The sequence below is a fragment of the Hemibagrus wyckioides genome, linkage group LG10 (assembly GCF_019097595.1).
Source record: "Hemibagrus wyckioides isolate EC202008001 linkage group LG10, SWU_Hwy_1.0, whole genome shotgun sequence".
Lineage (NCBI taxonomy): Eukaryota > Metazoa > Chordata > Actinopteri > Siluriformes > Bagridae > Hemibagrus > Hemibagrus wyckioides.
This window is the reverse complement of record NC_080719.1, coordinates 15689452-15712053: the sequence shown is the minus strand read 5'-3', so window position 1 is coordinate 15712053 and position 22602 is coordinate 15689452. Positions and strand designations below refer to the sequence as shown.

At 38.5% G+C, this 22602-nt stretch overlaps 2 protein-coding genes across 2 annotated transcripts in view; both read right to left on the bottom strand.

Moving 5' to 3' along the window:
* Window positions 1-296: 296 nt before the first annotated feature.
* Window positions 297-12836, bottom strand: cilp2 (cartilage intermediate layer protein 2). The gene is made up of 10 exons (XM_058400267.1): window positions 12644-12836; window positions 8940-9035; window positions 8243-8512; window positions 7917-8099; window positions 7181-7336; window positions 6757-7074; window positions 5676-5784; window positions 5438-5595; window positions 1500-3928; window positions 297-1408 (listed from the first exon to the last, which is right to left on the bottom strand). The coding sequence occupies exons 1-9, from the start codon at window positions 12705-12707 to the stop codon at window positions 1512-1514; spliced, it is 3771 nt and encodes a 1256-aa protein (XP_058256250.1). The 5' UTR covers window positions 12708-12836; the 3' UTR covers window positions 297-1408; window positions 1500-1511.
* Window positions 12837-15059: 2223 nt separating this feature from the next.
* The window catches only part of yjefn3 (YjeF N-terminal domain containing 3), a 34138-nt gene continuing 26595 nt past the window's right edge, over window positions 15060-22602 (bottom strand). Inside the window, exons 3-6 of the mRNA XM_058400161.1 lie at window positions 18918-19028; window positions 16933-17046; window positions 16655-16805; window positions 15060-15909 (exon numbers count right to left, since the gene is read on the bottom strand). Coding sequence (XP_058256144.1) covers window positions 15713-15909; window positions 16655-16805; window positions 16933-17046; window positions 18918-19028 — 573 coding nt within the window. The 3' untranslated portion in view covers window positions 15060-15712. The remainder of the gene's footprint in view (window positions 15910-16654; window positions 16806-16932; window positions 17047-18917; window positions 19029-22602) is intronic.

The window sequence follows — 22602 nt, the reverse complement described above, 5'->3', positions numbered from 1 at the left end:
ATTATTATTTAGTGCTGTAAGAAGAGATTATCAACTCATCATATAGAGTTATATCATTTCTTGTTATCCTGCTTGATAGATTTTAATATTTCAAATGATTTTTTTTTCTATAACAGGAACCCAAGATCCAGTAATGGATTGAAATTGCAGTTGGGAGTGGGTGTAGTACACTGGTCTATGTATCAGTGATGTTGTCTATTTCAGATAAAAATAACTCAATTTCTATACATTATTCAGATTCAGTAACTGTTCATAGGTTGAGCTAAAAGTGCAGATACACATGATGAGATTATCACTTCAGGTAAAATGTGTTTATTTCCGCTATAAACGGTGAAGAATCTCTAATTGAGAAAAGCTGAAATACTGCAAAATGTCCATCAAAAGAACACTTGTAAGAAAGGTTGCTTAGGTTTTGTAGGATCTTAAAATTGCTTAGAAATAGATAGTAAGCTGGCAATACATACTTTGTGAAACAGATTTAAACTTGCATAGAGATTAGCCCAACTTTTAACAGTCCTAACACACATAGCAGATTTTATTTGGTTAGGGCTCTCAAGTCATTGTCAGAATTATTGCACGTCAAGAGACAGACAGACACCCATAAGAAACAATATACTATAACTTATATACAAACTATTGGATTTACCATGCTACACTGTACTGTTATGATTAAAGCAATGCAATACTTTTAATTTTATTGCTTTGACTCAAATTTTGTTGAAAAGATTCAGGAGGTAGTTTGGAGTCTAAAAATGGAAATGTCCTAATTTCAAACCAAGGGCTATTGTATTATTCAGTTATTCTGTCCAAAGTATCAACACAGGTTCTGTTTAGACTGCCAGTGAGATTTGCTTTCTTTGGCTTAGTTTAGTTGTACTTTGGTCAAACTGAAATATGCTTGAGTTACATTTGGGCTATTACTTTGCTAATTTGGAAAAAGAGGGAGCCAGACTAGCATTGTTTCTACTTCATTAAGGCTCTAGTCCACTAAACCACATGCATCACTCCTACTGTGAATACCTGTAACAGAATAGCAGGAGCCTTTTTTATGTACATTTTAGCGCATAATGTAGATATTATAATGTTGATCTTAAGTGGTATAAATGTAAGATCCAGAAAAGCCTGAAACAATGCACTAGTATTCATAATGTTTGAAACCTGTAATAAATAAAATTGTCCATCCTGAACATTAAAGACATTTCTTATTATATCAAGTACTTTTGGGGGAATGATGAAGCATGGTAATGACGGTTCCCTTCAGAAAACTGGATAGAATGTGTCCAGAGTGCGTTTATAACAAATAATTGAATTTGGCTCAGAAAACACTGAGTATCTAATATCCAGACTGACCGAGTTTGTCATTTCCATCATCTCTGTGAGTGTCTTCAGCCAGTATCTTCCCAACAAACTATACACAGATGAGAAGAAAAAGGAGTTAATTACTTCTCAGTGGCACATTTATATATATATGTGTGTGTATGTATATGCAGTATACTTACATTTTGGCAGATCTACTGCCTCTGTTGAGTCCGTGTACCAGTTCTTCTCCTGCTGCTGCTGCTAACTCTGCGGCTCTGCATCCTGCCCTGCTGCTCAGAAGGATATGCCACCACCTGTGCTGACCCTCTTCTGACCTGTGTTCCTTGTGATTCCCTCATGTCCCGAGCCATTTGTGACAAGGTTTGTCCAGGATTTGTTTGCAAGCGCTGAAACAGGCTCTCGCGGTTTACAGTTCTTTTTGGGCAGCTGAAGGTCAGAGCCACTCCTGAATCTGATTTCATCTCCCTTGAGAAACCATCTGAGGTACCATCAAAGCAGCGTCCTATGGCAATCTCTTTGGCAATGCGTGGGTTCTGGTCTGTGACAGTGTATATTCCATAGTTATGGCCTAGTGGATCCACAGGAGCTAACATGGTAAACGCATGAGATTCGTTGTTTTGTAGAAGAGGTGGGTGCTTTGTAAGGTACTCTTGGAGAAGACTGTTGATGCCTATTCGTCGACAGTTCCCTTGTGGAAGGACAGTAATTAGAGACCGGTCAACAGCACCTTGGTCAAAAAGCATTCCACTGCATTTGAACTCCAAGCAAGCAGCAGAGGTGTTAGGATGGTTTAAGTCACGAGTGCTGCGTATGTCCCTAATTCCATACAACTGACCCCTGGTCTGAGAATGGGTGCCTCCAAAGTTCTTTGACCTAACCATTACTTCTGTTTCCCCGTGAATCTTAACTTTGACATAGCAAGCCCTGAACTCCTGTGGGTTTGGCCACCATGACAGGTAGTCCCCAGTCCAAGTTGTGAGATCATTCTCCTGAAAAGGTACCACATTATACTCATATTTGTCTTTCTCCACACGGAAGAAACGGAAATGATTTGCATCAATTGGTGCGTTTTCACATGAAATTAGATTTTGATACGGATATATTGGTCCGTTGGTTTCATCCAGATTATTTGGATTTGGCTTGGCTAAATTTATTCTAAAAGCAGTTTTTTTGAGTGCTGGATCATCATGATCTGAGCGTTGATAATCTAATTTGTCTAAGTACGGTTGTAATACGCCAATGATGTTAGGATTCATTTTTGGTGTTGATGGGGCTGCTTCAAGTTCTTCACCTCCCATTGTGGCTGTGACATAGGCTGTGTATGCATCAGGTCTCTGGGCATCACAGAAGGCTGGAAGACAAGCTCCATTCGGACCTGTTATCACACTGTCAAAACGTCCCCAAGCTCTAGGATTTGATGTGTATCCAGGCCTGGGCTCCAGGTTTATAAGACTGATCACCACACCTTCAAGTTGCTCAGAAGGCAAGAATTTGTCACTCATGTATGCCCGAACCTTGACATAGCAGCGGCGATTTTCCGGTACATCCAAGTTGAACAGTCTGCGCTCTCTGATTTCCATGTTTCCTATTAGGAATGTGCGCTCCTCTCTTTTATTCCTCCCATTTCCACCAGTAGTAACCTGAGTAGGTTGAAAATTACTCTCTTCCTCCCAAATACCTGTGACTGGATTGAGAGACCACAGTTTCATAGTAGGTATATGCTCTGGCATTTTGACATGTTCAGTGTCAAGGAGCACCTGGACTTCTCCAGCTCCAAGGATCTCCTGATTTGCCTCATCTCTGAAATCAACAGAAAACATCCCATATGTCCTCAAAGGAAGTACATCACCTTCATCACCCACAAAGTTCAAGTCTCCTGGAATAGCTGCAGCTGTTGTGACATTGCGTGGATCAAAGAAAGTGACACTTGCTTTAACTGTACCTTCGTATGTTTCCCCGGTGTCTTTGTGGAAGGAGTTGGGAGGTATCACCAGCTGGCCGATGGGATCCTCCCCTTTCACTTCACCCAGATAAATAGTATTGCTTTCTGCAGCATTGATGTCAATTGGTTCCTGCTTTCGCATTACTTTTACATCATGGTAAACTGAACCACCCTTCTTATCAAAAACAAACACTTTGAGAGTATCTAAGAACTTTTGGGATGGGTCCACAAAGTTCACTACCAGACGTTGAGTGTCAGAGGGTACCTGAATTGTGAACCCACCCTGATAACCAGTGATTCCTATTCGGTCCTTTCCAATGAAAATGTGTCCAAATCGTAAGGGCTCATTATTGTCTGCAGCAACCACTCTACCCCGTACCAGAATTTTGGGTTGGACACATTTTTGACAGCCACATTCAGTCACAACCTTTAATGGAAGAATGTAACTGCCACAGTTGATCTCCTTTATTTCCATTTGCTTAACACCACAGCAGAAACTAGATGAATCTTTGCATCGTAGGTCAAAGTCCAATGACCCAGGACATTTGTTGTTAGTACATCGACCAGCATTATACCACTTGGATTTTGTGCCTGACTGTTTGCAGTCTAAAGGCAGTTTAATCAGGTGACTTTCAGGTGTAGAATTACATGCTGGAGTTCCTTTGGCTGTAAATTATGAAAGGGCATAAAATAAACTTACTAAGTTAAACACATTCACTTTACCACATCTGACAAGCACAGCATTCCAAGAAAAATAAATAACAAAAATTTACATTGTAAGACTAAATGCAAATAAAAAATATTTGACAAAATTGAGTTTTATGTATAATTTGTTTATAATTAAATTCTCATTAGGCCATAATAAGTGTTGTTATATAGTGCCATTATATAACAATGAATATATGTTAAGTAGCAGTAGGTAGTCTCTATCATATTCCTGAATACCAATTACAACCAGCAATGGAAAAAAAATAAACAAATTATTTAAGTTATAAAAATGGTGAATTAAGAACAAACTGCAGAACAGTAATATTGACAGTCCCAATAGCTTAATAAACTAGCTAATGCATTTTAGCTAGTTCTCCCCTTGCCAACCAGAGAGGGAGGGCTATGTGGCATGTGCTTCCTCTGATAAATTCCTGCTACTTAAGCTACATCACAAGAAATCTGAACACACATGGTGGAAAGTACTAACAAGTACAAGTACATACATTAGCTAACAGAAGTCCATTATTTTTTTTTGATTTGTTAGCAACACCTATGTTACTGTTATTACTCCAAAATGGCCATACAATTGCTGTTAGTTGCCAAGTGAACTGCCTGTGTGGCTATTTATTCATAAAATCAGGATTTCCAATTGCTTTGTCTTAAGTATATACAAAGGGATTGAGCTCCACCATTTTTGTTTGATATCTCTGACATCAGAGAAATATATGAGAAATATGCCATTTTAGTTTCATGATGAAGTGTGCAACTACAAAATAGTTTATATGACTACACTTGTTTCATTTGTACATTTACAGTAAATATGGCTGTCTTAAATATTGATTAAATCAAGAGCTTAATAATCAGTTTAGTGAATATCTAGATGTATGAAAAATAAATTATTTGCCTAAATATTCACCTATAGATCAAATTGTTTGACCACATGGCAGACTCAATAGATTAGGCTCCAAATTAATGGCTGCATTGAAATATTGAGGTGGGATTATAGCATTACTTTAAAAGCTACCCACCTATGGAAGTCTTGTAATAGACTACTTTTTGCTGTAAATTTCAGTGGTACTCAGTTAAAATCATAAAGTCATTAAAGTAGTGTCTAATTATTTTAGCACATAGAAGCAGGGTTTCTGTAAATCTACACTTTGAAAAGCTTAAAGGGTAATTGTGCAATAAGTAGTTATGTGCATCAAGGTGAAATTGTATAATAACCTGACGTCATAGATTTCATTTAAATTCCCAGAGCTTCAGACCATTCCTTGACCACTAGTTAAGTGCATAGAGAGGTCTAATCAGCACCAACACAAACATCTGCTAGTCTTTGCAGGCACATCACTACTCATGGTATTTTCTTTTTTTTACAGCAACTCTCACTGTGCACTAATATTTGTAAAGATCTTCATATACTATTCAGTGATTAAATAATTCTGGCAGATGAATTGATTACGAACTTACCTAAAACAGTCAGAAATGCAGGATTGGACTTAATGGTTCCTGTTAAACTGTTGGCTTTGCAGTAATACATCCCAGTGTGTTCTGGTTTCAGATCACGCAAAACCAAGTCTCCTTCATACTTGTATAGCTTCTGGTCCAGCAAAGTTCCATTGTGATACCTGGTGGGAAACAAATTGTTTAAATATGCCAATGTAATAATTTATATTAAGATAATAGATAAGACTTCTCATATTCCTACCAGTAATATTTATCAGGTATGGGGGTTCCAGTTGCTTTGCAGCAAAGAGTCACACGTTGTCCTTCATATCGTGCTTTGTCTTCTGGATGTTTGAGAATGTATGGCTTCTCTGCAAGGAAATTTATGGCAAAAACTTTAGGGAAAACTACTTCCAGATGCTAGAGAAAGAACAATAAATTTAAAGAAGCATAAAAGAAATATTGTTGGGAGTACCAACATAAATAAATTTATTGGTTTTTCATCTGTTTATATATTTCTGTTACTGGTTTTCTCCAGACATCTTAATAATCCTGGTTCATCGGTCCAGATGACAATTGAATGTTAACTCCATACATTCTAAAGGCTGTTGAAATACTAATTATTGCTTTTAAGTGACAAATGATTCAAAAATTGTTGCAATGTGACAGATATAAGCCAAAGAGTCATTGATTTGCTCTACTTTCTAGATGAAGAGCAATCATGCATTGATCACTGCCCATTTAGCTTCCTAGAGTTATTATTGCCCCATAGTGGTCAAAATATGGAACTGCAACATGTGCAAAGTGAGGCCCACTGGGGAAGGAATCATGCTGCCCCATGCTCAGGGGAAGCAGGGGAAGCTCAGGGAGCAGGACAGGACAGTTAATACCAAAATTGCCAATATGGGCTAGTTGAAGATCTTGTTTTAAAGCAAATAATCTTAATCAAATTAAGATTGTTTAAAATAATCACGTCCAATGCAAAGTGTAATGCATATCTTGCAAAGTTTAGGAGATCTCTGTACATTAGAAAATCGTATGTATCATGGTGACCTTGTCTCCCATGGCCAATATCTTAAGGCTAGTTTTAAGTCTTAAATATGATTTTTGACATGTGACTAGAACAATATCCTGAAACTTGGCAACCTTAAATAATTATGCTAGTTTTTTGCCAAACAACTTTTTGAACGAAACCGTTCAAAATATCTGTTACACTGTATGTTGTCGACTGTATTTTGTCAACTTCTTTAGAAGGTTCTCTTAAGCCTCTCAACTTTATTTTATGTCTTATAAATGTCATCTTTCTACGTCATGGTCCAGAGTCGCTGCTGCATGGCACTTACCTGAGGACCTGAGGAAAGCTCGAACCCAGAGGTTTTTACTGCTATTCCTGAAGACAGGGACAGTGGCTGGAGCAAACTTTTCCTTGCTGATGAGAAGTTGAGTCTCAGGGCCTGAGCACATGCCATGGATCTTGAGCAAACCGTTATCATCTGTCTGGGCACGGATAACATTTGGCTGGTCTGCCACAGCCACACTGGCTCCAGACACCGGAACTCCAGTCACACTCAGGATTTCCCCTCGTAATGTCTGTCCCTCACAAATGCAGTGGCTGCACTCCTTATCTGGGTGTCCCTCGGGACACACAAGTTGACATGCCACTATAATTTGCACAAATATAAATCATAAATTTCATTTATCATTGCACTTCTTGCTTTTTAAGACTGTGAAGGCTGTGACTAGAATAGGCGATAGGTTATACCACACCCGGACATGGAGTATTTCCACACTTCTGGACTTCCACTGGTCGTCCTTTGCAGCGGATTGTGTCAGATGATTTGTTACAAGTTCTCCGTCTGGTTCTCCGACCTTTCCCACAGGTCACTGAGCAGGTGCTCCACTTCCCCCACTCATTCCATTTGGCTGGTTGGAGAAGAGATGATGGAGAAGAGTTTTGTATTAAATCATATGACCTTTTGGCATAAAATTAACTAAACAGGATTCAGAAAGCCTAATTTTTCCCATTTGGTCATTAACTAATTCCCACCCCAGAAAGCTCAGGCTAGCACACATGACCTGTACCAAACTGAGGGGCAGAAAGGTATCACATGCTTCCTTTGAGACATGTGAAACCAGCCAACATGTGGCTCATCACAGATTATGACATGAGCTCACACATGACCGTAATTAGTTAGTGACACACTGATGGACAGGGGAGGGATTTTGCTCTCTTGCAATACTGGGTTTAAGGAGGGGACACACCCTTGGTGGAACATTAGTCAATAAAAGGACACTACGCACAAATACATTCACCCACTCGTTCACACCAGAGGGCAATTAAGGGTCACCTACTGGCATGTTTTGAGAGGCAGGACGAAACCAGAAAACCCATCTCTGGGAGAAAGTGCCACCTAACCCTAAGCTAATGGTTGAACCTGGGACCCTGGAGCTATGACACAGCATTTCAGCAACACATTCTCATTTAAATTCACTGATCAGTTACCTTGACACGCTGGAGTAGAGCACTCTCTCCGTTCAGCATGAGGGCCTGGACAGGTTGGGGTGACCAGCTTGGACAGAGGCTGTGTGCTCATGCATTTCCGTCTGCGCACTTGGATGCCCACATCATTACAGGCAGTGGTTGAACAAGGACCCCACTCACTCCAATCTGTCCAATATGTTTGAACTGAAAAAGTGAAAGAATTACAGACAGTTTAACACAATAGATCATGTCAAAAAACATGCAGTGATCCATCTCTTTGTTTCACCTATCCACTTCATAGCATGTGGTAATCTACCATGACTGAGTTGTTGCTTGCATAATGGTACCTGGTGGACACTGGAATCGCACATGGTAGTTGGAGCAGATGCGTCCGTATGGTTGTTCTTTATTAATGCACCAGAAACCTTTCTCCAGACTGGAATGCACCACCTCCCCGGTGTCTGAAGCAGGTACCCAGTCAGTGGTACGGACCTCCATGGCAACAGGCCGGACACACACTCTTTCTCGGTAGTAAAATCGGATAGCCTCTAGCCTCTCATAGTCCCCATTACCACCAGGGTGGTCAATGTTGAACCAGGATGTCCACTCTGTCACTCCTGTATTTCAAGGTGTATATATAAAAACTTTAGTTACAAAAATATTGGAGCATCATGCCAAAAACCATTAGCTTTGAGTGTCTGCTTTTCTTAATATGTATCTTATTCTCATGAGGTTTTTGTTTCACCACAGAAAACTGTAAACGACTCTAATATTTTTTGTTCAGACCTCATGCTCCTGTTTTTTAAATTAAAGCTCTTGTTAACAGCTTCCCTGTCGTTGCCTTGTGTTTGTATTATATGAGCTCAGATTCATGGAGCAGTGGAGTTTCAGGAAATGACGCCTGATGCATTAATGTATTTTTATGTGCTGGCCACCAAATCCACAGGGTCACACTTATAAGCTCTGGTTCATTATCATGGCAGTGATATTCGCAACAAAGAGGAATTAACCACAAAACAAACATTTAATTTTAGTAATAAAGACCTGTGGTCTGAGGTTCAAGGATGCTGTTGTATGTCAGCTTCGTGTTCCTGTTCCTATGGCTCAACTTTCGTAGCTGTGAGCTGTTCCAGCTAGAACCTGCAGGCAATAAGAGAGAAATTGATATTATCAGTTCAGCCACATTCAACCCTACATTCCTGTATGTTCATTTCAATGACACATTGTTGCTTGCAGTTCTGTATTAAAACCATCTCTTCACAGCACATTCCTATGATTGCAATAGTGTCTGCGTATGCAAGAGGAAGGTTCAGTGTCAAAGGGAGATCTATAGAAGATACCTGATCTTTAAACTGTGTCTCTTGGGTGTCTGGTTTTATAGTTTTCTTTGTCTTGGAGTCAGAGTCCTGCCCTATTTCTATTACTTTGAGATTCAGACTTGACCATCTGGATGATCTCCAGCCAGATATATATGAGCCACTGATACCTGATTCCATGATGGGATGTGTTTAACTCTCTACACTTCAAAATGGTCCAGGAACTCATGCTCACATATGGAAAAGCACTGGATCTTAATTGGATCTGACGCATGCTCCATACTTCATGGCTTCCGTTCCCAAAAGCAATGCAGACATAATGAGATTTCTCAGGTTAAGGTGTTGAAGTAGAAGTAGTGTTTGCCTTACACATCCAAATGAATTTGGCCCGAGAGAAGCTGCTCCTACATCTGCAGAGTTACTCTGCAAAGTCTGGAAAATGAACTAGAAAACTGTAACTGAGTTGGATAAACTTAAAAGGTAGGCTTTTTTTCCTGGAACAGTGATGGAATAGGTGAGGAATAGGTCAAATGAGGTGCCTAAATGAGTCGTCCACAGATAATAGACTGGCATTAGCAGTCATTAAGGCCAAATCTGTTTATATAAACATAGGCTACATAAGCTGAATAATTAGTGTATGGTGGGATGTAATGAGAAGATCTGTGCAGACAGGCCTTTCTTTCAGCAGCAACCTGTCTAGCCAAGCTGTACTTCCCCTCACTAGAAATAGAGTGATGCCGTGACAGCTCATTGTTACTGGCTCTATTCTCAGCACATACGCTGAAGTGCTTATCTACAGGAGACGTGTCAGTCTGTGTGTAAGCTCTGCTGGAGTGATGCACTCCCTGAAGGCATTTTCTGTGATTATACTCCTTTCTAAATGAGTATGGTCCTCTCAGGTTATCAGTTAGCAGACAGTGTTCTCACAAGTTTAGTCTTAGACTATCTCTTATATACACACAAGTCGAGTCTTTGAGAAATTCCTGCTTCAGTGGTGTGACAGCGAGTCTATTGGGCTGTTCTTCAAAACACCTAGTAGTTCCATAGCCTGCTTGACTGTTTTTTTTTTTTATTTACTGTATAATTTAAGCCTTCTTAAGCATTATTCTCTCAATTACTTGCTTCAATATAACCCGACAACCTGACACCTGTCAACACTGAAAGAAGAGCCAGAAACATCATTCAATAATTCGTTCAGGATCCACCATTCCTCCAGTAATAACTTACTGACCATGTAATAGGACACTGCTCTTTCAGTGTGGGTGTGTGTTGAGGGATTTAGTGTGCCAAAATTTATGTTGCAGTGGAAACAATAGGTTAGTTACAGCCCAAAGTATGCAAGCATCTTTTAATGGCACAACTGTGTCTTCCTAACTTAGTTCTGCGTGCTGATCCCTCATAACAGTGTTCCATTTATTCTAGGAAGCAGCGATCGCTTAACAAAGTCAGTATGAGTTCAGTTAACTGTTCCTCTGATCGTTGTCACACTCTAGCACTTTTCCAAGTTTTATTGCACCAAGTTAATAATACAATGTCTTTCCAGATTTCTCACGTCACCACAAAAGTCTAGTGTACACCCAGTTGAAAGCAATTACAAATAATCTATTCATGAATATTATTCATGCTACGTTGAAGCATTTCATTAGCCTGGCACAAAATATATATTGCATTCTTTTGCTCTGAAGATTAGACAAATATCCGTGCCAAAAAATTAACCTGGCAATCTTTTTCTACAGGTCTGGAAGCTGTTAAAATATTCCAGAGGCTTACAAGAAGGAAGGGTAAAAATCATTTCAGCCAGCGTGTTATGTAAGTGCCTGGATAAACCAGGAGTGGTATGATGATGCAGCTATGCCATGGCATTTCATTTCAGTGTAATAACTGTGGTGTGAGGACACTGGAAAGTTCTTTAACACCTGTCTTTCATATAATGAGCACCTAGTAACAAGCACATATTTGTTGAAAATCATCCCTTTCAGACAGGAAGCTTGGGTAGCTACTGAGCTGCAGACTGGATTAAATGCAATTGAATGAATCCAAATGATGGCCAAAAATGATGTGTGTGTGCATGTGTTTACTCTTAGTCCATACACATGTGGAAGTAGTTTTGCCTTTTGGGCATGTGACTTGGCTAAGGTCTCAGACCTTGAGGTCTGTCCCATCTGTCGGATTAGGTTCAGGATCAGATTAGAAGCCACTGTCTCTTGAGATTTTTTTCTTCTAGCATCTGTGAAACGTTATTTCAAATTAAACTGTCTTACAGTACTGAATAATGACAGTAATCCAGACACAATGCTACTGCGGTTTGGCAGATCTTTCTGGTTTTCTCATCCCTCAGTGGGATACATGCATCCTGACTGCTGAAGAACATTTCAGATGTTCATTCAGATGGCACCGGCTCTGTATCTGACATGAAATCAGAACACTTAACCTGTCATGAATTTACATTGATTTCACTTTTTCCCCCTTCTCTTCGCTTCTTCTCCCACATCAAAGTGCCTAAGATATATGTCTTCCTCAGGGGAATCTGGGCAGCTAAACTGAAGCGTGAGGCAAGCATCTGGAGAATGAATCATTTAAATGAGGCAGATGATCAAGTGGCAATATTTACTTTGGAGTGCACAAAATGGCCTCATCTCAGCATGGACAAGCTTGGCACCGGCAAAGCAGCTAACAGCTCATTAATGAAAGACTGATTGACATCTGGATATTTAAAACCCAGCTGATTTAAGCCATGTGCCAATGTCATCCACCATTTTCCATTGTACTAGCAGAGCAAGAGAAAGTGCAGCTGTCTCCTCAATTTAGGAAGCAGGTAATAAATTTGGTGAGGCTGAGGTGTAGCAGAGTCAAAAAGGAGTGGCAGCGGACAGGCGAGAGGAAAGTTGGAGAATTGGTTACCCAGGACGCTCACAGATTTTCAAAGATTTTTATTTTATTTTATGTCTTTAAAAGAAGTGAGGGGTTATGCGGGGACAAGCTTATTTTTATTTTTATTATTATACATTATTATAATAATGATAATTATTATTATTATTATTATTATTACTATTACTATTACTATTGCTATTACTATTACTATTATTATTATTATTATTATTTACAACTATTTGTATCTGTATTCATAGAGCACCTTCCTTACAATCAATGTCACTGTACACACACATTAAAAACCCCTTTAAACCAGTAATGGTGTTGTTATGTGGAAAAAAAGAATTTGTGTATCAAGTTGATCAATTATTGTAATGCTTGTATTAATCTCATGTGTGACTTAAAATTCACATCATGATTTAGTGTCTCAACTGAAAGCACTCACCTGTAAATGCACCTTAAGCATCAGAGGATAAAGCATACACAATCAACCAAGCCAGTGCTACAGATATCGCATAAGAACTTTCATTTACTCAAATGAAAGCTTCACTGGGTACGTACCTTGTGCCAGGGCTATAGTAAAGAGGGTGCACAGTACCAGTGCCACCCACGTCCACTTCCTCATGGTGCCAATCTTATGTTCAGCAGCCTGTCCGGCTCAAATCACTGCAAACCAGAAAATGTTGTTTTTGTCAAGTCCTCGGAGTGACTTGACGAGAAAATTACACAGGTGCCTTTTCTCTGACCTTCAAAATACGTCTGATGACTGTTGCACATTTCTCAGAGAACAGAGTTTTAAAAGACAGGCACTGTGCTGGAGCAGTCCAATCCAGCCCCCTCCTGCCTGCCATTGGCCAGAGCACATCTGAACCCATGTTAAAAAAAAAGATAACTGGAAGAGAGAAACAGAGTGGGGTCCCTCACTGAAACTGTTTGTTTATTAGACTAGGAATGTAATGTGTGCAATTTTTTTCTCATATATATTCACAGCAGTTATGTGAGGTGCTCTGCTTTTATTCTGTATATGGATCAAGTGTTCCTTTTATATGTGTGGTGTCAAATATTAGCTGGACAAAACATTAACTGCATTATTACTGCCATTTATTATTTTTGATTTTATTGCCATCCAAGAATTGTGTTTGCACTTATGAAAAAGATTCAAACAGAACTTTTTTAGAACGTTGTGTGCAAGCACAATGAGCTCACACACATCTGATACCTGTTTAAGTATGTTCATATCTAATGCGCATTTCACTATTGTGTCATAAAACCACACATTCAAATTTGTGTAAACACAAGTGACATCATGTGAAGAATACCCTTCATGTGAAAAATAACATGGATAATGACTCGAATGAGGAAATGTGAAAAATTAAATCATGTAAATTCCATGTGAAATTAACACAATACCTTGTGCATTCGTGTGTAACACAACTGTGTGAAAATCACATTTGAGGAAAATGGGGAAATTATGTGAAAGATTAACGGCACATGTTTACCTGAGGAAAATGAATTACAAGTGAAAAACAAAATTATATACGTGAAAAACATATGAACCCTAAAATGTACAGTGCCTGAAAACCACATATATTATAAAAAGTATATTTCACTTTTGATAACTTGTCTCATTTTTCATGTTAAGTTCTCTGTATGGGTTTATTTGATAACTATATTTACTGTAGGTGCTTATGCACTGATGTGACACTAATCTGTATGCTTAAACAGTTTTATCCTGAAGAGTGACTCAGTGGATTACAATAATTTGTCAGTGTCCTGGCAAGAAACATTTTTAGTCTTTTATAAGGTGCTCAGCTGTTCAGACTGTAAGAAATCTCTCTCGTGAATCTTGCGTGTGGACTTCCCCTGTCAAGGCCTTTGACTGACAATAACCACGCAGCATTATTGAAACGTTCCTCGACAGTAAGTCAGCAGCAGATGGTCCTTTTTTATGTCTGTCTTCTTTAACCTTAATGACCACCTATCGCATGATTGTCCACTGCCAAACGAGGAAACAGCATCCTGTTTCATGCGGGTCAGAAACCATTGTGCGCTGAAGCCTGACATTCACATCAGGAGCTACTGACTCGTATCTCATTCCTCATCAGTAACAGTAATGAAATTTTGAAAACTGAGTGTCACTTGCCTTCATAGTTGGCAAGAAGATTTCAGAGCTTTTATCATTTCCTGAGACAAAATTATTTTAAGGTCTGTTTGAAGATGTGGAGTGATTGAAGTCATAAAAGCAATAAATCAAAACACCACACTTGGTGTGGACTGATTACTGAAAATTACTGGGGAAAAAGAGGTTATAAAGGATAGAGGCTATAATTTGGATGTGAATGAAAAGAGTCTGCTCAATACCAAACAGCCAAATTTCCTGTGAAAGCACAGACCAAAATATGTTCTTAACCTCTGTCCTCAGTCTAAACAGATTTTCAGATTTTCCTTAGTTGACATATTGAGCGCACATGACTTCAAGTCATCAATCATCAGCATGTTCTTTGGGTGTTTGGAGATTAAAGAAGTTTCTTTTTTATTGTCTGAATTTTTACGATGCCACTTCAAATGAAATACTCTGATATAAACACCAGATTTTTACAAATATTGCATGCAATGTATGCTTTTCGATAACCTCAGTCAACCTGATGTTAAAGATTTCTTGAGAGAGTAATATATAAATGTCCTGAAATGACCTTTGCCCCAACCTGTGTGTTTCTCTGGATCATTTATACTGGAACTGTTGTTAGGGAACAAACCATCATTCTTGCTCTCATGCCATTTTCCTAACTTTGAGTAAATCTTGGAGTAAAGATAATATACTCTATGGTCTAAAACATTAACGTTTTCCCCAAAATTTTGGCTATATGTCTGTAACATCCAATTGTTACCCTGTTCAGTGATGGCTAAGAGTGACCATTAATCTTAACTTCAGAAGGCGTTGTGGTTTAGAAGCATGTGAAAACACATGGGACGTTAACAGGTTCAAAGAGAATTTATTTGAATTCGAGATCTAAACTGGTGTTAAACACAACCTATTTAAGCTAAGAAACTATATACCAATCTATTCACTGTTTAACCATATGAAAGGTTTGTGTTTTGGGCAACCTTGTGCTATTTAAAAAGTGTCTTTAAAAAAAAGAAGTACATATAAATATAAGATAAAAATGGCAGCAGAAATACAATATAATTGTATCTGTTACATAGAATCATTTAATGCATTCACCAGTGGTACTGTCTAAGACCAACTCTAATAGTAAAGAATATTGCAGGTTTTTTAACCGTAAAATTTAAGGAGGGAATTTAATGAAGGGAAAAAGCTTTGACCAATTGTCAGAACAGTCAGAAAAATTTCTATCATGTGAAATTGCATAAATATATAAACAAAAAAAATACAGAATAGAATCTTTATTTTCAAGCAAACCAAAATAATAATAATAATAATAATAATAATAATAACTTTAGCTAAGCACTTTTACCTAAGCACATACCCACATCATATCCAGTCACCACAACAGTCTCTGTGCACAAACTTCTAGACAATTTACCACAGTAACAACCTATAAAGTACAAAATGTGAATGTGTTTATATAATTCATACATCTCCAAAATATGTTTTTAGTGGTGCCAGTGTTACAGTTCTATAAAACAGTCGGTCCCTGGAAATTCAGGCAGATTGAGTTCATATTTTTTCTGCATGTCATACGGAAGAAAACGTCCGGCTAGAAAATGCTTCCCCGAGAAACTTGTGGCGCACTTTTTGGGGACCGTCAGAGAGATGAGAACCTCTGGATTGATCCCATCTTTACTCGCTTCATCTACATCCCAGCCTTTAGAGTAAAAAAAAATAAATATCATTTACTTAGTAAACGTTTCACATAAGGGACCTCATTTATGAATCTTTTAGGAAAGATAACACTGTTTTTCTTTATGGAGATAAATACCAATTAGTTGTAAATTACCAAGCATGTTCACAGCACAAAAGTACAGTTAGTAATGCCCACAAAAAAGGTAAAGAGAGCTGAAAACTAGAAATTGAAGAATGGTTAAAGAGTGGCTCCTACACCTTTCCAGTTCTGCAGCTCAGCCACTGCATTGCATCAGCTACCACAGGAACACAATAAGTACTCTTCCTACAATAATAGGGTGCCATTGTGCTAGATGTGTTATGTTCTAGTCTTATTTGTCTTAATATTAAGATTTCATTCAGGTCAGTTTACATGGAACAATTGAGTTTCACAAAATATAGTTTTATTAAATTCATTTGTGCAATGGAAAATAGCAACTTTTTTTTTTTTTTTATAAAATTCCTCAGTAACTCACAGAACTTATACAATCTGAAGCAGATCAATTAAGGTTCATTTTAGTGAGTTTTGTTTTACATTATATATTTACATTTACACAAACTCATGAGTTCTTGCTAAATACAAACATCCTTCCAGACTAACTGGATTTTCACAAATTTCTTTGTCCCTGTGAACCATTTCCATATAAATTCATTCACATCCTGATTTATAAATGAGGTCAGGTTTTGAAATGGATTGTGAATAATGCTGTGTGTTAGTGAGAAGATACCTGAGGGCACGTCCACACTGGCAATGGGGATCTTCACCTGTTTGAGGGTCACCAATATTCCAGAGTAGGGCTCTCTTACATCTTTAAGATCTATTTCTGGCCCAACAATAGCATCAATCACTAGATTATAGGCATCGTTTATGAGCTGGACCTGCACAGCACGAACAGACAAGAATAAATGAGGCTTTGCACTGAATGCTGACAGCTCATCTCCCTCCGGCTACTAAAGACTATTCGCTTGGTAACAATTAGTTACAAGTGGTTTGAAAAACGCCTACCTCGGTTGGAAGATAAGAAAGGAAAGGAATGTCCATCTTCTCACACTGAATGGTAAAGTCCTGATGTAAGTTATCAGGAGAGCGTTTGGGATAAAAGATTGTGGGCTCATATTCCTAGAAGGACAGAAAGAGAACAATATTGAGTTGATCAGCAAAACACAACCATGATGAGATTCATGGGTCACAGTAGCTATGTGATCAGACTCCTCTGGGCCTCATTGGCTGCTTAGAGAGAAACTAGTGAAAAATGGAAAAGCAGACAGATTTGACCACACATGGAGCTCTACCTCCATAAACGTAGTTAGTGTTTACAGCAATCTTTGTTTCTCCTGCCAACCGGGTAAGCGGAACATGAGTCAACAAATACATCATATTATTTTCACACTGGTTTATAGAAGCGAAAGAGGATCCTTGGAGTATTTTCGTAAAATGTAGTTGAGAATATAAATGAAGTGGTGTTTCAAAGTGCATTCAAAGGGGCTCAACATCGTCATTCAGCCTGAACGAATACAAACAAGATCTTAAACAGACAATATAACCTAGGGCAAGTATTTGTGCCATGCAAATCTATATCCAAATCTGTTTATGGTTATTGCAGACACTACATGTGTGCAGCAACAATCTACCCAAAAGTATTGCTTAGGATATTCATTTAAAAATCAAAGTTGAGCTCAATATTTGAAAGAATACCAGAACATGTGATACTGTATGTAGTGAGTAAAACACGAGAGCATGCTAAAGAAAATAATCGTTAACTGAGAGGTGATATCCAGCACAATACGAAGTTGATTTACTCCATTACCCCTGATTTTTTATACTTTTCATCAGTGAAGGGTAACTTTAATGTTGTGGGACATCCATAAGACAAGTTATCATTGACATTACAGCAGCATGAAACTATCTTTAACACTTATATATTGTTCTGTAAAGCTGCTTTAAGACAATGTCTATTGTGCTTTACAATTAAAAATTAAATTGAAAAATTGAATTGAGTTTTATCCTCATCAACTTTTATTTTTCTCTCTCTCAAAGTTTTTAAAAAGTCTATGTTATCATGTATCGAAATGCAAAAGCAAAACTTAAACTGTTACAAAAAAAATTCTTACAAAAGTGCTGACACTGGAGACGCCATCGAAAAATGATAAATAAATGTCTCCTTACAGAAAACTATAACACATGTTAATGGCACAATAATTACACATGTTTTTATTTATTTATGTTTGCCATACTGGCCCCTGTGTAAGTGGTTACTACAGCAACAATAATATTTACATGACCAAATTAATTTAGATCCAGTGAAACTACATGTTGAAAGCCGCTGATATGTCAAATTAATTAACAACCTCTGGTCAATCAGCAGCAAACACTGAAGAGTGTAGTTGTTGATAACAAATTGTACACGTTATACAAACTAATATAGTTTTAATGCTTTAATATTAATGTTACCTGGCCCAGAATTTCACATACAGCTCTAAGCAACAGACAAATTTAACTCACTTTACATTTTAGTTCAGTTCAATTTTTCTAGCATTTTACTTGTCTGTTTTTTTTCTTACTATTTCTTCTGATCAGTTTTTTTTTTGTATGGTACCTATACAATCTTGCTGTGAATCTACAACAGCAGCTATAGGAACTTTCCTGTCCTATGAATAAGAGCATGTCAATGTGCTTTATGCATTCCAGGAATGCTGTAATGTAAGAATGAGTGCTCTCTTGATTCTCAAGCCAAACCACAGCCCTTCACTGATAGCTGTACAATTGCTTTAGCAGATTTTATCGATATTTTCCAGTGGCTGAATACTGATATGCCATAAATATGTCATCTCTAACACATATGGTGAAGTTATATAGGAGCATCATATCCTAAAGTAGATTATCCTGGTTTAAGCATGTATCCTGTTTTTCTCTTTGAGGAATTAAAGAAATAGTGGTGTAGAAAGGCTGCATCTTTTGATATTCCATGTGTGGTTATTATTAATACTCACAAATATGCGCAGGTGACGAGCACAAACCAAGCCAATGGCACCATTTTGCTCTGGCCCACAAACAACCAAGACCGTAGGTTGTTTCTTGGTCAGAGAGCTTAGAGGATAGGCCTGCGGGGAGAAAAAGAGAGAGAGAGACACCAATGAGACGTCTCCATTTTGCCATCAAATAAGCCAAGTACTTTATCACTGTCAAAAGTTCTATCAATAGCAGATGTGGAACATAAGGGAGTGATGGTATCCATAGCTAAACCCATAACAAGAACCTCACAACAGTTGTAACGTGTGAAAAAACAATGTTTAGGCAACAGGATGCAGACTTTAAATATCGCCCTTTCCATTGGCTGCCTAAACTGAGCCGAGCATTCAGAGCTGTTCATATTTTCCTCGTTGGCTCACAGCTCCTTCAGGCGAAACGTCATGCTGAAATCTCTTGTGTCACATTTGCTCGAACCAAAAAGGGTTTGCCATCTATTCAGAACGCACGCGGATCTGAGTGTTCCTGACATGAACAATAAACCAATTAAAGGAAAACTTTTTTTTGTTAAACCTAATCTCTGTCCACCACATTTATAGCAATTTTCCATGGAAAGGAATTTTGACACATTTCTCTGCACTGAAGAAAAATAAGAGAACAGCTTTCGCAATACTCACTTATAATAGAAATATAGGGGCACTTGTTGGAAAGTCAATAAACAACTGTTTGGAACACATTATTGTAGAACGCATTCATGAATTCTTCAAATATATTTTTACATTAAACTCTAAATTTATATACCTTCATAAATAGGTCTTTCATGGATGGGAATACTTTTTCACAGGGAAGAATTTGCTATGTGAGTCAGAAGTAATCCACCAGCAGGACTAGCAGATGTCCTGGCTATTAGTTTATATTCATCGTTTTCCAAACATGTAGGTTTAACAACTAGACAAAAACTCTTTGTTGACTAATTTAGCATCTAGAAATGCATTTTAATGCACTACATGGTGGCATCAAGCTTCTGAATCCCACCACCAGATGCAACACCAAAGCACAGTCTGGTCATCAGTAAAGGATTTCTTTCAAACCCCTGCTGATTTCCTCCCTTGGTAAATTCCCACCCACCAGTCAGGTCTCCTGTATCATAATACAGCTCAAGGGTTGCTTCCTCTGACACATGTGAAGCCAGTGAACCACAACTTTTCAACTGGGATGGGATAAAACACTAGGAAGACAGTGCTAGCCACACACTCACAGTCACCAACATCCAGTTAGCATCACAGTCACTGATGGCTGCAGCATCACTGGGATTCAAACTCTTGACCACCAGATAACAAGCCAAACACCTTACTGGTGTGCCACATGGAAGCTGAGAAGAATCATTTTTATGTACGTATTATTATACATTATATCTTTTATGTGCAATGTGAGGACTGATCACTAAATCTCATGGCTCAGTCTTTGGCCAGTGACTTACTGGCATCATGTGAGGTCACAAAAACACAAACCCAAAGAAGAGAATATTATTTGAATAACATTATTTGTTACATAAACAGTGTGTAACAAATGTACTTACTTAGCATAAACTCACCATATGTTATTACAATGAGGGATAAAATTATTTGATCCCCTGCTGAATTTGTACGTTTGTCCACTGACAAAGAAATGAACAGTGTTTGAACAGTGAGAGGCAGAATAACAACAAAAAAATCCAGAAAAACGCATTTCAGAAAAGTTCTACATTGATTTGCATTTTAATGAGTGAGATAAGTATTTGATCCCCTATCAGTCAGAAAGATTTCTGGCTCCCAGGTGTCTTTTGTACAGGTAACGAGCTGAGATTACAGTAGGAGCACTCTTGTGGAGATCTCAGCTTGTTAACTGTATGAAAGACACCTGTCCACAGAAGGAAGCAATCAATCAGATTCCAAACTCTCCATCATGGCCAAGACCAAAGAGCTGTCCATGGATGTCAGGGACAAGATTGTAGACCTACACAAGGCTAGAATGAGCTACAAGACCATCGCCAAGCAGCTTGGTGAGAAGGTGACAACAGTTGGTGCAATTATTCCCAAATGGAAGAAACACAAAAGGACTGTCAATCTTCCTCGGTCTGGGGCTCCATGCAAGATCTCACCTCATGGAGTTTCAATGATCATGAGAACAGCGAGGAATCAGCCCAGAATTACACTGGAGGATTTTGTCAATAATAAGGCAGCTGGGACCATAGTCACCAAGAAAACAATTGGTAACACACTACGCCGTGAAAGACTGAAATCCAGTAGCGCCCGCAAGGTCCCCCTGCTAAAGAAAGCACATGTACAGGCTCATCTGAAGTTTGCCAGTGAACATCTGAATGATTCAGAGGAGAACTGGATGAAAGTGTTGTGGTCAAATGAGACCAAAATCCAGCTCTTTGTCACCAACTCAACTCGCCGTGTTTGGAGGAGGAGGAATGCTGCCTATGACTCCAAGAAGACCATCCCCACCGTCAAACATGGAGGTGGAAACATTATGCTTTGGGGGTGTTTTTCTGCTAAGGGGACAGGACAACCGCACCGCATCAAAGGGACGATGGACGGAGCCATGTATCGTCAAATCTTGAGTGAGAACCTCCTTCACTCAGCGAGGGCACTGAAAATGGGTCGTGGATGGATATTCCAGCCTGACAATGACCCAAAACAAACGGCCAAGGCAACAAAGGAGTGGTTCAAAAAGAAGCACATTAAGGTCCTGTAGTGGCCTAGCCAGTTTCCAGACCTTAATCCCATAGAAAATCTGTGGAGGGAGCTGAAGGGTCAGCCACAAAACCTTAATGACTTGGAGAGGATCTGCAAAGAGGAAAGAGCCCAAATTCCTTGAGATGTGAGATGTGTGCAAACCTGGTGGCCAACTACAAGAAATGTCTGATGTCTGTGATTGCCAACAAGGGTTTGCCACCAAGTACTAAGTCATGTTTTGCAAAGGGGTCAAATACTTATTTCACTCAATAAAATGCAAATCAATGTAGAACTTTTTTGAAATGTGTTTTTCTGGATTTTTTTGTTGTTATTCTGCCTCTCACTGTTCAGATAAACCTACCATTAAAATTACAGACTGATCATTTCTTTGTCAGTGGGCAAACGTACAAAATCAGCAGGGGATCAAATAATTTTTTCCCTCACTGTATATAATGATATTTACAGCCTTTTAAACCTAATCTGTTCATGAAAGCAACCACAATATGGGACTGCACAGTACCTTTTTCAGTAATTTGTGCGTATGTACAATATATATAACAATTTCCCTTAGAGCTCTTAATCAGTGAGTTTTAAGTGTGTTAAATGGATATTATTTCTGTTCATAGTACAAAAAAATGTTCAACACATATACTACAGTGGATAAGCTCAGATTAGATAAGATTAGCGTAGAAAACACTGGTATGTTCATTTGAGAAGCTAAATTCATTAGTTACTAGATTTTTGTTCATTAAGGAATTTTTCAGCTGACCGCCTCTAGGGTAAGACTCACAGCATCTGAAGCATCACTTCCAATCCTGCATTTTAATGTGTAGCTGCTCATTTCCAAGTAGATAATGGCAATAATGAAGCGAACAGCACTTGGAAACAGCATAATCACCTGAACTAAATGCCCCATTAGGACTAATCAGCTAGTATGGATGCTCCATTGGCAGGTGTCTAAGACAGAGTGCAAAACACAACTAGC